Genomic DNA, 16,777 nt, shown 5'->3' on the forward strand with positions numbered 1-16,777 from the left:
GGTGGATAATCTTATGTTTTTGAACTCCATTTGCTAGTATTTTATTGAGATTTGCATATATGTTTATAGTGTATATTGTTTTATAGCTTTCTTTATGATGGGTCTTTGTGAGGATTTTGTTTGTTAGTTTTGTTTTTTTCAACACAGGGTTTCTCTGTGCGATAACTCTGGTTGTCCTGGAATTTATTCTGTAGACTAGGCTTGCCTTGAAATCACAAAGATCTGCCTGCCTCTGCCTCCTGAGTGCTGGGATTAAAGGTGTATGCCATCACCACCGGTTGTATACTTTTGATATCATGCTAATAGTGACTTTGTAAAAGGAACTGGAAAATATTCTCTCAGTTTTTATTTTGAAGAATTATTTGAGGATTATTGGCATTAGATTTTCTGTGAAGGTGTGGAATAATTCTGTGATGAATCTATTTGGCCCTGGGCTTTTTGGGGAGTTGGGAAATTTAGGTAGGGGCCAGATTTTTAGTTACTGATTCTATTTCACTAGGAGCTATGAGTATGCTTAAATAGTATATTTTAACTTAACTTTGGTAGGTCATATATATCTAGAAGTTTATCCATTTCTTTTAGGTTTACAATTTGATTGAATATAACTTTTTAAAATAAATCCTTTTAGTTTTCTGAATTTTTTCAGTATACATTGTAATGCTTCCCCTTTCATATCTAATTTTATTAATTTTTTTCTGTATATTTTAGTTAATTTTGGTAAGATTTTGTCAACCTTACTAATTTCCTTGTATCAATTCTTGTTTTATTGATTCTTTGTATTGGTGTGTTGTTGTTTCTATTTTATAGACTTCATAATTTGTGAGTTTGATTATTCTCATCTACTCTTTTATGGGTATTTTTTATTCTTATTTTTCTGGAGCTCTGAAGTGTATCACTAAGTTACTAACATGAAATCTTTCCATTTTGTATGTAGACACTTAGTGCTATGAACTTGCCTCTTAGAACTGTCTTCATTATATCCCATAGCTTTGGATGTGTTGTTTTCTTATTTTCATACAATTATAAAAATGTTTTAATTTCCTTATGGATTTCTGTCTTGATCCAGTTTTAATTAAGTAATAAGTTGTTTAGTTACTATGAATTTGTATACTTTCTGCTATTCTGTTTTTGATAATATCCGGCTTTAATCTTTGGTACTCAGATGCAGGGTGATATTTCAGTTTTCTTATATATTTTGACATTTGCTTTTTGTCATAAAATGGGGGATTATATTTGGAGAAAGTTTCATGAATGCAGAGAGGAAAGAATATTCTTTTGTGTTTTAGTGAAATGGACTGTAAATGTCTGTTAGGTCCATTTGATTTATGATGTTTCTTTTTATTCTGGAATTTTTTGTTTAGTTTGTGTGCATGTCCTGTCTATTGATGAGACTTGGAGACTGAGGTCATCTACTATCACTGTGTGAGGGTCAGTGTAATAAGGTGAATGCATTTCTTTTAAGATCTTGGGTGCCCTTGTGTTTAGTGCATAAAAATTTAGAATTACAATATACTCTTGGTAGATTTTTTTTCTTTAATGACTATGTAACATCCTTCCCTATCTCTGCTAATTAGTTTTGTGGGGTTTTTTTGTCTGCTTTGTTAGATATTATAAAAGCTATACCTGCATAGTTCTTGGTTCCATTTCCTTGGAAAAACTTAAGGTTGTGTCTATCCTTGATGAGAAGATATGTTTCTTATTATACAGTAGATATCTTAAGATATAGTGAAAAAGATGAACCCTGTTCCCTAAACCAATCTATTAGTCTGTATCTTTTTATTGGAGAATAGAGATCATAAATTCTGAGAGTTATTAATGAGAAGTGTTTTTTAATTCCCATTATTTTGTTGTATAGATTTCTTTTCTTCTCTTTGAATTAACTCTTCTTGGTTTACTTATTCCTTATGTCTTCTTTTGTATAGTTAACCTTCTCATCAGACCAAAGCATTCTTTCTAGTGCCTTCTGTACAAGTGGATTGAAGACAGAAATTCCTTAAATTTGACTTTAATCATGAAGTGTTTTTCTTTCTCTGTCTATTGTGATTGTTAGTTTTGCTGGGAATAGCAGTCTGGCTATCATCTGTGCTCTCTCAGATCTTGTCCAGGCCTTCTAGGTTTCAGAGTCTCCACTGTGAAGTCAGTTGATATTCTAATAGGCGTGCCTTTATATGTTACTTCATTCTTTTTCTCTTACAGCTTGAAATACCCTTTTATCATTCTGTACATTTAGTGTTTTGATTACTATGTGTTGTGGGGGAGTTTCTTTTCTGATCTTTTCTCCTTGATGTTTGTTGTGTTTCTTGTACTTTTATAGACTTATTCTCTCTCTCTCTCTCTCTCTCTCTGTATATATATATATATATATATATATATATATATATATATATATATATATACATATATATATGTGTGTGTATATATATATACATACATATATATACATATGGGATATTTTCTTGTGTGATCTTTGTTAAAATTATTTTCTGTGCTATTACTTGGGTTTCTCTTCCTTCCTCTATACCCATTTCATGGGCTTGTCTTTTTGTGGTTTCCTGGATTTCCTGAATGTTGTGCCCACTTTTTGTTTGTTTTAAAGATTTAACATTTTCTTTGACTGAGATACCCACTTTTACTACTTTGCCATCAAAATCTTAAAATTCTCTTTTCCATGCTTTAAATCTGTTGGTGAGGGTTAGTTCTAAGGGTTATATTTTCATTTGTTTTGAAATCCTACGTGTTTCATTTCCAATATTATTTTAGTTTGTTTCCTTTAGTGATTCTGGTTTTTTGTTAAATTCTACTTTCTTAAATTATTTTCATCCAACTGTTTGTTAATGTTTTTATAATCTTCATTAAGGCATTTATTCATATCCTCATTAATGTCTTTAAAATTATTTATAATTGCTATTTGGGAGCCCTTGTATTGTTTCTTAGCTAAATTGAATTTGTGTGAGCCTATTACAATATGGTTTCTGGCTTCAGGAAGAGGCATATCTTCATGGTTATTCATGATTGTGGTTTTGTATTGGAATCTAAGCATCTGGAGTTAGGACTTTTGAGTATTCCTTAGTGTAGCTATCTGGTCTCATCCTTTTTCTGGTGGGTGTTTCAGTCATTGGTTTCTCATGCTTAATAATCTGTGTCCTAATCAAGTGTGGTGGCTCTGGAATCCCTGGTAGGCAGTGGTAATTCTAGCTACTTTGAAACCTGACAAAAGTTTCTTTCTATTTTCTTAAAACTACTTCTTGCCTTTTACAAGGATGAATTTGGCGAAGCAAATTGAATTTAACTTCCGTTCACAAGCCATCGCCTCTCCAAGAGCCGCTGCATCAAAAGAACAAGAGAAGTTTGGGAAAGTACCATTTGATTATGCCAGTTTTGATGCACAAGTTTTTGGTAAACGTCCTCTCCTACAAACAGGGCAAGGACAAAAAACACCACCATTTCCCGAATGTAAGCTTCAAATTTTAATTCTAACACTCATTACCCTATAATGCATCTTGTGTAGAGGGGGTTATTTATTCAGATATATAATGTGTTCTATAGAGATCACAGGAAAGAATAGTGAAATAAGTAAGTTAACTATTCTTACAAATTTTATATCAAAGTTACACTGAATATTGTAAGTCATTAATTATTTCCCAGACAGTGCCATTATTTAATCTAAATATAACAGTGCTAAGGAGATCAATAGGATTGTGATTAATATATTTAAAACTATGACAGCTGTTATACTATATTATTTTAATTCATGTTGTGATCATGGCACTCTAATAATATGAATATGTAATACTATTTAAAATACTTAAATCATCAAAAGACATCAGACTGAAGGTAGGGAAAGCTGAAAAATTCAAGAAACTCAATTAAGGAATCTGAAATTTAAAAGGATAAAAACATGACTATGAAAACACTGACTAATAAATTTAAGGATTTGTTTATATAGAAACCTTCAAATAGGTTAAATAGTAGTCTCATTAATTCTGACATGAGTGGAGAAGGCTGAGCTGAACGGCTGTGCAGTGGAGAAGACTTGGTGGTCTTGCATATACATTTCTTTTAAGTATGCTAATGAAAATATGGAGAAGCAGGTGTCAGGCCCAAATGCAGAAAATTCAGTAAGAAACACCCACCCACCTGGAGTCCTCTGTGGGCCATGCATTTTCTGCAGCCTTAAACATCCATGACTCTCTCAGATCTTACACCCGAATGGAGCGAGCATCCTGTGAGTTTAGTGTTTGCTTCATTATGTCATGTTGACCCATGCTTGCAGGAACCTAAAAGGCTACTAAGAACCTGGCAATGGGGATCCCATGGATTCAGCAATGTCTAACATGTACAGAGTCTGGGTTTTCACCCTTTATCCCCCTCCAGATAGATCAGAAACTTGAAAAAATTTATCCATCATTGATGAGCACATAATAATATTAAAAAAGATATGCTTGCTCATAATCAAAAGTGGTCCCAACAAACCTGAGTAGCAACTGGCAACTTGTTAGATAACAAAATGTACACACATAATGTTTTTATCTAGCAGCCCAATTTGCATAAATATTTTTATTATATGTGTACAATGAATATATGTGCATATTTACTTAATTCACATGCAGGGAAATGAAGAGTGCACTAATGACTCATATTGTTTGGGTTTTAGTTATAAAAAACCATAATAGAGTTAGTAACATTAGTATTCTTGTAGTTACAAGAATAATATTCAGCAATATCTTTTAGAAAACAATTAGCAAATCTTTAAAATAAGCAACACTTAATCCAAAACTAATAGCTAAGTGTTTTCATATCGTTGTACCCTGGGTGTTTCTTCCATTACCTTGAGTGGAACTCACAAACAGCCCTCAGTAAAGAGAAATTTGCGTAACTATCCCTCAGAAAAGCTGTGACACCCACAACAAAACACAGAAGGTCAGCCTTGGTAACTAAGAGCCTTTCTCTTCACCTTGAAAACAGGCCCTCTCTGTTAAGAATAGAGCAAACATTCATTCCAAGTAATCAAAGTACACCCTGTGTCTAAGCAGAAACCTCAGTGAGTGCAGACCCTGAAGGGTGCCTGCTCTCCTGAGTCATGGTCTTCAGCCTGTTTAGCTCGTGCACACACCTGTCCTGGACAGTTTGCAATGTATGGTGGGTTTTGCTCATTTTTTTGACCTACAATTTTCATACATGTTGCTAATACACCTGCCCTGTAACATTGATGAGATGGAGTCTCTGTTACCTATAAAGAAAATGCAAGAACTGTTTAAGAGAATGGGCATCTTTGAAGGATTGCCTCATCGGGTCTGTGCACCTTGGTGAAACCTGGCTGTGTAACCTTCATTTAACGTACCAACAGATAATGGTTTTGCTTTAATTTATTTTAATGAAAGATGTTTTGTCTTTTTTAAAAAAAATCTTTGATGATTGAAGCCGAGTACATGCAATTGCTAATCAAGTCTCTCTTCAACAGCAAAGCATTTTTCAAATCCAGTGAAATTTCCTAATGGGCCGCCTAGTGCTGGCGCCCACACACAGAGCACAATCCGTGCCAGCTCTTATGGCCATGGTCAGTGCAGTGAAGACACCCACATAGCAGCAGCTGCTGCCATCCTGAACCTTTCCACCCGCTGCAGGGAAGCCACAGACATCCTCTCCAACAAACCACAGGGCCTGCGTGCCAAGGTAAGCCAGGCCAAGAGCGTGGAAGGTGGGCCAGTACGTGAGACTTGAGAATCAAGCATCTTTCATGTTCCTTACTGCATCCACTTGCTTCCTCTACTTTCCACCCAAGCAGGGATGACTTCTCAATGGGTTCAAGGAAGGGATGTGTACTTATCTTGGGGGTCTAGTAGTTTGCGGAGCAGTGCCTTATGAGGACGGTTGAGGAAAATGTCATCACTGTTTGTTAGGATGTTAGGATGCATTTGGTGAGCAAGAAAAAAGAGCTGCTGTTACAGTATCTCTACAGTGGAAGCTGTTTGCCATCTGCAGATCAGAGCCACTTAGAAACAGCGACTGGTGGAACATTTTTGAAACTGACCTTGAAGTTATGTTGTCCGTATCACCCCTGCACAGCGTGAGGACATCTAGGTTGTAGTATTCTAATAAGACCCACAGTACAGTGACTTATCAGACTGAGGAGAGGAGAAGCTTTACTATTCAATCCAGAACCACATTCTAGGATCTTTGTGATCACAGTGCATTTCCTAAGAGATTAATCATACTTTCTGTAGCCTTCCTTTCTAACTGTGGGAAATACATAGTCACACATACGGTGACCCAGTGAATACCCAAAGACCCTGCATGCAGTGGGCCACAGCAGAAGCTGTAAGGGCTCAGTGTTTCCCCTGTTTGTACAAACAGCCTCACTTAAAGAGCTTACCACCTATCTAGATAGCTAGAAGCCTGCCGACATAGAACGCCCAGACCTTCTCTTGCCACGGATTTTACCCTTGATTTCCTGAGTGACTCTCAGACCCTAAAGTCTGTGCAACACAAGCTGAGACATTTCCCTTTAAGGGCAGCTCCATCCTTGCGTGGTCAGCTGCTTGCCTGCGCTGTGCCAGGCCTTCAGGAAAGCAGGTAGCGCTGTGCCACCAAGCATTTGACAGAAGAATCAGAATTAGCTTCTGGAAGAAGCCAAGCCAAGTAAACCCCAGGAAGAGGTGGTTGCCAAAACCCACTCAAAAACAATCTTTAAACAAATGAGGTTCTTAAACAAAGGAAAAAAATATTCTCTAAAAATGTGAAGAAAATATGCAACTCTCTGAATTCATAATGCCAGTCACAAATTACTGACACAGGAGAAAAAATTGAGGGATTGTATAATGCAACTTTATTTTCAAATTGACATTTTAAGGCCTGATTTATTCTCCCTTTTAAAGAATGTTATAGAGGTGCCTGGTTCCAGAAATACTCCAATGTCTTCCTTCCTACTGCTCTCTGCCTGACTTAGATGCTGTCTTAGAGGAGATGGGTTATGCCATCACGTCCTGGTTATTCAAGGTGAAGCAGCTGACGACACTGCCAGGATGAACACTGTCCACTTGCACACCCACGCATTTCCTGCTATCTGGGGTACTTCTATCACCTGAGATCTTCAGGTTCCATTAAGTGGCTGATGTCAAGCAAGTAACAGAGATGACTACCAGTTGAGTGGCATTTTCTCGTCAGTCGGCTCCCTTTTAAAGCCACGTTTATGATCAGAAAAAAAAAAAACCTGCGTAATTACCACATTTCCAAAGGCCATACAATCCTTTTCTAAAGTATGTTTGTCCCCTCCGTGTGTCAGCAGACCTGGCATTCCCAAGACAACGTCCTCTCCAACACAGCCCTTCCCACTCCCCACTGATGCCAGGATGCGGACAGTGGAGACAGAAAGGGCTTAGATCAGCTTTTAAAAGGAGCCACTTAGGCCAGCGATCTTTGTAAAAAGTTCTGTGAGAAATACAAACAGTGGTTGTTAATGTAGGATAAACCCTCTCCCCAGCATCCCTGTGAACAGTACTGCTGAACTGCAGAGCAGACTTCTTCCATCCCCACACAACTGTATCAATGTCTAGAACTCTCTTCATTAGTGTTCTGAATATAGAACTGCTGCTCACAAATTTGCTGAAACAACTCTTTTAGAAACACAGCAAAACAAACACAGGTTCATTAACTCTTCAGACCTGCATCTAAGCGAACCGTGCTGGGTGTGCGGCTTTGCTGCTGCCAGCAAACCCGGGATTAGCGGTCATCTTCCCCTGAACATTGTATGCCAGCCGAATTCTTCCTCCAGTAGTTCTGAGTTTTGCTCTCTGCCACAGGTTGTTAGTGCCATTATCTCTCAAAGTTCACAGGCGTAAGATCTGCTATGCTTCATATTTAGAAGCAAATGAGGAAAATGTGTTTTCTTATTCTATCATTGTGTCAGTATATGAGACACATTGGCAAGAGGGGCTAAGCACTGGGGTTGCCTCAGCTGCTGGGTAGATTAGTGGTTGTCAACCTATGGGTTGCATGACCCATTGGGGGATAAAATATCCTTTTCACAGGGGTTATCTAATAGCATCAGAAAACTCACTGCAATTTGTAATGGTAGGAAAATTACAGTTATGAAGTAGCAACGAAAATCATTTTATGGTTGGGGGTCACCACAAAATGAAACGATATTAAAGGGTTGAAGCATTAGGGAGGCTGAGAACCACTCTTTTAGCCTGACTTCAGACCTGGAATTCAAGGAGCTTACTGATAAGCAGTAGGAAAGGAATGCCCCGCCCTTGGACGGCTGAGGCAGAAGTGGGCCTGTGGAGGCTGGGGCTTGCACAGGTGGCTTCACGGTGCTTTCCATCTGAACTGGAGATGGCTGGGTTTTTTTTTCTTTCCTCTTGTTTCCATCCAGAAACAACTTGCTGTGAACATCTCTTTGGTTGCTCACAGCACAAATCAGAGAATTTATTAAAGAGAACACTGAGGTCTGAAGGCCAAAGCCTGCAAAACTTCAATGTGCTGAAACCCCACCTCAGGTGCGTGCAGATTTTTCTACAGGGACGCCACTGACTCCACACTAAGTAGGGTTCTGAATTGGGGATCTGCAAAACACTCAGATGGTTTTCAGAGGGTCAAGGAAGCTCTGAGTCCCTAGGTAAATATAAAGACATGAGGGACGATGTTCAAGTTTCTATTGCTATGAAGAGATCTCATGACCACAACAACTCTTTTTTTTTTATTTTTAATTTATTTATTTATTAAAGATTCCTGTCTCTTCCCCGCCACCACCCCTCACCCCCCTCCCCCTCCCCCAATCAAGTCTCCCCCCAGCCCGAAAAGCAATCAGGGTTCCCCGTCCTGTGGGAAGTCCAAGGAACCCCCACCTCCATCCAGGTCCAGTAAGTTGAGCATCCAAACTGCCCAGGCTCCCACAAAGCCAGTGCGTGCAGTAGGATCAGAAACCCATTGCCATTGTTCTTGAGTTCTCAGTAGTCAGGAAAACATTTAACTTGGGCTGGCTTACAGTTCAGAGGTCTGGTTCATTGTCATCATGGTCAGAAGCGTATCAGCATACAGGCAGACATGGTGTCTAGAGAAGTCTCAGCTACGTCTGAATCCTCAGGCAGCAGGACAAGTGAGTTACTGGGTCTGGCTTGAGCTTCTGAAACTTCAAAGCCCACCCTCTAGTGACACACTTCTTCCAATAAGGCTACACCTACTCCTATAAGGCCACACCTCCTAATAGCGCCACTCCCTATGAATCTACGAGGATCATTTTTATTCAGACCACCACAGATGACATAGATAACTTAATCTGTTATGCACAATGTTGTCCATTTAATCAACCTGTGTTCTTTCCACACCAGGTACACACCATAACTGTGCAAAGAACATCAAGCCATGTCTAACATGTCTAGTAACTTCCCGAACCAGAGCTCACTACATTTTATATTTTAGGAGAAACTATTTGTGTTAAAATACCATTTTAGCTCTGAGTAACATAGTCATACCACCATATCTCTTTCATGTGGTTTAAGAAATTAAGAAAGGAGAGAATAATTTGTACGATTAGTTACATACAGGTTAAAAGGTCATTTTGTCTGAAATACTAGTATTTTTTTCTATTCTAGTGCTTTTGTTGGTTCTAAGATAAGGAGAATGTCCTCCATCTTTATTTGACATAAATAGGAATTTTGAAACATAAATTGGTCACACTGTCACATACCTTATGGTACTTCTGCCTGACCACTATGACTCTAGGTAGGAGAGCCATGAGTGTAGATGGCCAGAGAGTGAGCATCCTGGAATTGCTGAGAACGTTCTGTCAATGCCCCTGAGAGCTGTGCCAGCCTGTGGCAGATCCGGTCCACTTTTTCTACCCCCATTCTCATGCACAGAGGTAAAACAGGCTTCCAACCCATCTTTATCCTCATCCCTGCTGCTTGCCAAGCGTTCTGTTATTTGTTTTGGTGTTTTCCCCACCTGTTTAGACAAAGTGACATATGCACAGTTCCTTAAAAGAAAACAAAAATTTGACACTTACTTGAAGTGTTTAAAGTTCAAAGTCTGTTTTTGCTTGAACAAGGCCTGGAAACAGCATGCCATCGGTGCCGCCTGCTCGCAGGAATACCCCAATGGCCCCTGGGTGGTTAGAACTCAAAGCCACTTATAACATCGGAGCACATTGTACCGAGTGAAAGGTGATGAGGGTCTTGAGTCAGGGATCATAAAGAACTGAGTCTATAGGTGTATTGTAACTAGATACCCATAGATAGCTCCTTGCTGGGCATGGTGGTGCAGCCTGGAACCTCGGCACCAGAGAGACCGAGATAGGATGTCAGGAGCTTGAAGCCATCCTGGGCTATGTAGCAAGATCCTGCCTCCAGACATGTAAACAAATGAAATATTGACTCTTTAGCCCTGCGAACAGTAGTTGAGGGCTATGTCTCGCTGGGGATAGATTTATAGAATACCTACTATGTGCTAGGTAGCCTTTGTAGCTCTCTGACCATGTTAATCCTTCTAAAGCCAACAACATGGATACTAATTTTCCATTTTGCCATGGAAGAAATGGTGGTACAGAAATACTGAATAATTTTCTGCGAGTGGCACGGCTGCAATTGCTGGAAATGAAATTTGAATTCACACATAGCCATAGTTATTTTCTAAAATGCTTTATGGATCATATACTGTCATATCAAGAGCCTGATAGAGCATGATTTCAAACTCAAAATGTGTGTTCTGCTTGAAGAAGGCCTAGAAATTTGGGGAAGTAGCTCTAAATTTTATCCCAATTTCACACCTTGGGTTAGTCATTTCTTCTCTGAACTGCATAATTCTATGTCATAAGCATATTTTACATGTTTGTCATCTTTACAGTGGAAGCAGTTAGTTACTGTTGAGTAAGATGGAGAGGGCTTCCTTTCCGTCTTCAGTCATATAGGACTTTCTAACCTGTCATTGGCTCCTCCTCATTCCTGTCTCACTGAGCAGGCGATGTTCTAGTTAACAGAGGTGCTGCTCGACATCCAGGCCACTACTTATCTTCTAGGAGAAATGAAGATGACAATCACTATGTCTGTAACTTTCAGTTCCACCATCATTCCTAATAAACTTGGTACCTTACACTAGAAGCCATTACTCATAAAGGACCCCCCCCCCAAAAAAAAAGTCAGAACAATCTGCTCTTTCAGTTTCTCTTCTCTGGACCCTGTTCTGTTATGATCATGCTGTGCAGGTCCTCAGTAATACAATGAACACACCCAGCACCATAAGGTTGGCAACTCAAAGGCAGCATCAATCGATGGCCTATGTTCTTCTCCTAAGCTGAAAGGTATATAGCCAGCCCAAGGACACTTAAAGTATAAATACTTACAATAAAGATGCCAAATAGCGCTGCAGAAATCTATGTGTTGGAGGGTGTGAGAGGGAAGCGCTGCTTCAGCTGCAGCTCTGGCCCTGCCTCTCCCACCACTCAGATTTCTGGGCTGACATTTGGAGTTCAAAGCATAGAAAAATAATGCTTGGTGGTATCTGAATAAAAACCCATGCTGTGAATGTGTGATCCCCATCGTGGGTAGAAGGGCCTTTCCTGCTGCACTGCAATTGTTGGATGCATCTGCGCACTTACTTCAAGCCCATCTGTACCCATCCCCAGCCCAGGACGTCCCCTTTCCCCAAGTCAGGTGCCCTGTGCAGCAAGCTGAGACACCTCTTCCAAACAACAGGAGTGAGATTTTTCAAATTATGCAACACAAATAATTATAATGGCTTCTAGAATCTCTAAATTCTAAACAATATTTGAAATACTTTTATAAGAACTAATATATATGTGTATTTGTGTACATATATATGAAACTATTCTTGGAATAGTTGGTATTTTTCAAAGCTTAAATCTGCACTATTTATGGGTTTTGCACTATAAAACTCTGCAGCCCAGTCACATGGCTTCTCTTTCCTAAGCCATCTGTCACAGAGGTCTGGAATTTTATGTGAATGTTGGTTGTGCAGCTTTAACCCAAGTTTTTTTTTTTATGAAAAATGTCAGCAACTACAATATTTAGCATTTTACTTTACGTTGGCCATTAAACTTGATTACTATTGCTCTGTTTCATTGCTAGAGTTACACATCAGCTACAAAGCAAAAATTGCTTTGATGCCCGACTGGCAGAATGTACTGTGAGCTCATGGAAGAAGGGGGGCCGCTGGCTCTGATATGGTTAATATCTTGGATTTTTTTATAACAGAGGTTTATTAATGCTAGCATAAAAATGTATTTGATATTATACAGATGGCATAAGATGCTGTGGTTTCTATGTTATTATCCTGGATAAGCTGTAATGTCAAATTCAGGGCTTAAAACTATCACAGGAGATTAAACTATTTACTAAAACGGGACAGAAAAATATGGCCAAAGTATTTTAGCCTGCTGTATTAGAAGTGTATTTACCTCCCGTAAATGCTGATGGACTGAAAGACTAGATAGGAACTTTGCAGGTAAAACAAACAAAAAAGAAGAGGGCCTTTTATTTCTCAATCAAGGACCAATCCAGCTTGTGTGACTGCTGACAAGAGGGGCGTGAGCGGGGCATTAAAACATGCCCTGGGCAGTATCTGGTGACCACAAGATCTAAGGGGCCGACTCAAATGGAAAAGTCGAGAAATGGACAAGAAGTTAACTATAAATTGATGGGTGATCTAGAAATAACAGCAAGGTTATTTCATTTATTTAGAGAGTTGATAGGCATGTTTTCCCATGCTTTGAGGAGATCTGGTAATGTTGGCAAAAGCCCCCTAGAGTGTAAATCTTGAAGAACTGGGCCACAGGAGTAGTCCTGTGGTGGCTACTACCCAGGCAGACAGGCTTCTTTTCAGAAACAATTAATAGCTTGGCTTGGGATCCCAAAGATGGTGGTCCTGGAAAACCTCATCACTATTATGTCTCAAAGGAAACACCATAAAAAAAAAAAGACCTTCATCCTAAATCTTCATTACAGAACTGAACCTCGGAGACACAGAGTGAAGTCAGTTTCCACAATCACTTCTCCCTTCCCACTCACCTCACTTGAACAAAGCCTCTTGTCTTAGGGTTTCTGTTGCTGCAATTAAACACCATGACCAAAAAGCAAGTTGGGAAGGAAAGAGTTTATTTGGGTTATACTCTTACTTTGCTGTTTATCACTGAAGGAAGTCAGGACAGGAACTCAAACAGGGCTGTATCATGGAGGCAGAAACTGATGCAGCGGTCATGGAGAGGTGCTGATTACTGGCTTGCTTCTGATGGCTTGTTCAGCCTGCTTTCTTATAAAACCAAGGACCAACAGCCCAACGAAGGCAATACTCACCATAGACTGGACCCTTGCCCATTGATCACTAGTTGAGAAAATGTCTTCCATCTGGATCTCATGGAGGCATTTCCTCACGGACTCCCTCTCCGATGACTCTAGCTTGTGTCAGGTTGACATACAATCAAGCAGTCCCCTTCTCCAGTTCAGATGGTCTAAGAAGAATGTTGCTCTCCTACTCCTACCGTATTCTGAAAAATTCGTTTCTAGCTGATTAGATTTGCATGTTTATAATGTTAGATTATTATGATGATTCAGGGAGTTGGGAAGTTATGTGCTACTTTTGCTAAATACAAATATTAATGTGAAAATGGTGAGTTTTGGAAAGATATTTCCAGTGGGTGGAAAAGACTTTCGAAGCTCAACAAAATATGCAAGTATGTAAAACTGTTTTAGCCAATGCATCTCATTTATATTAAGCTTACTTTGTTTAAACCCAGAAATATGAAGCACATTAATGGGCTGTTCTTTAAAGTCTTCCTAAGAATTGAACGTTAGCCAATGCAAATCAGAAAGCTGGATTTAAAAGCAGATATACTTCCATAAAAGCTTACATTTTAAATTATCCCTTAAAAGCCCCACATGGCTAGGCTCTGACTGCAAACTGCTGAGATGTTTTCTGTTTCTGTTCTCTAGCAGGGAGCTGAGATAGAAGTGGATGAAAATGGCACATTGGACTTAAGCATGAAAAAGAATCGAATCCTGGACAAGTCTATACCCCCAACTTCCTCTCACCCGATAATTTCAACCCCATCTTCTTCCCCATTCAAAGCAAGCAGCCTTTTGGTCAATGCTGCTTTCTATCAGGCTCTCTGTGACCAAGAAGGCTGGGATGTGCCCATCAACTATAGCAAAACCCATGGAAAGACAGAGGAGGAGAAAGAGGTATTGTGTCAATGTGTCTGTCGACTAGACTTCCTTTCTAATTTTTCCTTCACATTCCTATCGGCACAAACAAGTGTAAGGCCTTGTTTCAGATTTTCCATTTTATTTTTATGTATATGAATGACTTGCCTGCATTTATTTATGTATTCCACGTGCATGCCTGGTGCCTATGAGGGTCATAAGAGGGGATCATATCCCAAGGAACAGGAATTATACGTGATTGCGAGCCACCATGTGTGTGCTATGAACTGAACCCCAGTCCTTTTCGAGAGCAGCAAGAACTATCTAATCAGGCCTTATGTTTCTGATCAAGATAAAGTAATGCTTTTAAATTTCAGATGAAATATATTAAGGAACTCAACTTTTCAGATCATTTGCATAAATTAGTATCATTATAGTGAGTTTTACTCACACAATGGTAACAGTTGTCCTCACAGTATCCTGTAGGGGTCCTTACTCAACACTAAAAGGTTGACTCATTAACACACTTGGAATCGGTGTCAAGGTGAAATCCAGTCAGGAACAATAAGAATCTTGAAAGCATGTCAGAGCCATGTCTTAGGTCTCTTGGAGGTCCCAAGACATAGGACATGTCTGTGGAGAGTTACGTGAGTAACTGAAAGGTCTCTGGACATCTAGGCTGAATGAGTCCAAAGACCAGGAGGCATACTTGTACACTTGATTATCTTGAGAGGGGCCAAAGTTGGTGAAAGGGTAGAAAGCATCTGGTCCTCCTCATTTCTGCAGAGGGAGCCATTGATGTGGCCCGAACAGATACTTACATCTCACACAATTACAAAAGTAGCCCTGGTGATAAGTATGGGTGATCCGATTGTGATGTTAATCAGAAATATCATTGAGGGGCTTCCCAGGTGGTGTTTTCAAAGCAGTGACATAGCTGTTTGCTGTAGAAATATGTATGAACAATAGTTCAGCTCTTTGTGTTTTAGACATGAGGAGTGATCTGATTTCTGCTTACTGCCTCAGTGAGTCAGCATGTGCAGTAGTGAGCATAGGTTTGCAGGATCGCCATTCCTTCCTGCCTTTCCCCTCCTTCTCTCCTTCTGCGCATCTCCTCTGGCATCTCCAAGGATAAGCAGTGAGGGAGGTCCAGGAGACACACTAGGGGAAAGGCCTCAGTCTCCGCTATGGTGCTCCCCTGGCCTCAGGCCTGCACATAGTGGCATGGGGCACACGCCTGTAATTCTGTAATTCTAACACTCAAGAAAGTAAGGCGGGGGCTTGTGAGCTCAAGGTCAGTATAGTCTATTCGTGGGATCCTTTCTTTTTTGTTTGTTTTGGTTTTTGTTTGGTTTGGTTTTTTTTTTATTGATTTTTATTGAGCTCTACATTTTTCTCTCTTCCCCTCCCTGCCTCTCCCCTTTCCCCCTTCAACCCTTCCCCAAGGTCCCCATGCTCCGATTTACTCAGGAGATCTTGTCATTTTCTACTTTCCATGTAGATTAGATCTATGTAAGTCTCTCTTAGTGTCCTCATTGTTGTCTAAGTTCTCTGGGATTGTGGTTTGTAGGCTGGTTTTCTTTGCTTTATGTTTAAAAACCACCTATGAGTGAGTACATGTGATGATTGTCTTTCTGTGTCTGGGTTACCTCACTCAATGTCTTCTAGCTCCATCCATTTTCCTGCAAAATTCAAGATGTCATTATTTTTTCTTCTGTGTAGTATTCCATTGTGTAAATGTACCACTTTTTTTTTTTTATCCATTCTTGGGTCGAGGGACATTTAGGTTGTTTCCAGGTTCTGGAAAGCTGCTATGAAGATAGTTGAGCACATGTCCTTGTGGCACGATTGAGCATCCTTTAGATATAGACCCAAAAGTGGTATTACTGGGTCTTGAGGAAGGTTGTTTCCTAATTTTCTAAGAAATCGCCACACTGACATACAAAGGGGTGGTACCAGCTTGCATTCCCACCAGCAATGCAGAAGTGTTCTCTTTACTCCACAACCTCTCCAGCATAAGTTGTCATCAGTGTTTTTGATCTTGGCCATTCTTACAGGTGTAAGATGGAATCTCAGAGTTGTTTTGATTTGCATTTCTCTGATGACTAAGGATGTTGAACATTTCCTTAAGTGTCTTTCAGCCATTTTAGATTACTCTGTTGAGAGTTCTCTGTTTAGGTCTGTGCTCTATTTTTTAATTGGATTATGTGTTCTTTTGGTGACCAATTTTTTGAGTTCTTTGTATATTTTGGAGATCAGACCTCTGTCTGATGCGGGATTAGTGAAGATCTTTTCCCATTCTGTAGGCTGTCATTTTGTCTTGTTGACCGGGCCTTTGCTTTACAGAATCTTTTCAGTTTCAGGAGGCCCCATTTATTAATTGTTTCTCTCAGTGTCTGTGCTGCTGGGGTTGTATTTAGAAAGTGGTCTCCCATGTCAATGCGTTCAAGTGTATTTCCCACTTTCTCTTCTATAAAGTTCAGTATGGCTGGCTTTATTTTGAGGTCTTTGATCCATTTAGCCTTAAGTTTTGTGCATGGTGATAGATATGGAGAGTCTTTCTTAAGAAGCAAATGAAAAGTCACATAAGCAGGTACCCACTGTGCCGAGCAAAGACATCCTTG

At 39.7% G+C, this 16,777-nt stretch overlaps 1 protein-coding gene across 10 annotated transcripts in view; it reads left to right on the top strand.

The window, feature by feature from the left end:
• The window catches only part of St18 (ST18 C2H2C-type zinc finger transcription factor), a 251,543-nt gene that overhangs the window by 212,567 nt on the left and 22,199 nt on the right, over positions 1 to 16,777 (top strand). For 8 of the 10 annotated variants that reach the window (XM_075967088.1, XM_075967085.1, XM_075967091.1 and 5 more), the window contains 3 exons: positions 3,260 to 3,453; positions 5,462 to 5,673; positions 13,944 to 14,192. In XM_075967088.1, coding sequence (XP_075823203.1) covers positions 3,260 to 3,453; positions 5,462 to 5,673; positions 13,944 to 14,192 — 655 coding nt within the window. The remainder of the gene's footprint in view (positions 1 to 3,259; positions 3,454 to 5,461; positions 5,674 to 13,943; positions 14,193 to 16,777) is intronic. The other 2 variants (XM_075967090.1, XM_075967093.1) reach the window with 1 other exon arrangement.

The sequence above is a fragment of the Microtus pennsylvanicus genome, chromosome 3, assembly GCF_037038515.1.
Source record: "Microtus pennsylvanicus isolate mMicPen1 chromosome 3, mMicPen1.hap1, whole genome shotgun sequence".
Lineage (NCBI taxonomy): Eukaryota > Metazoa > Chordata > Mammalia > Rodentia > Cricetidae > Microtus > Microtus pennsylvanicus.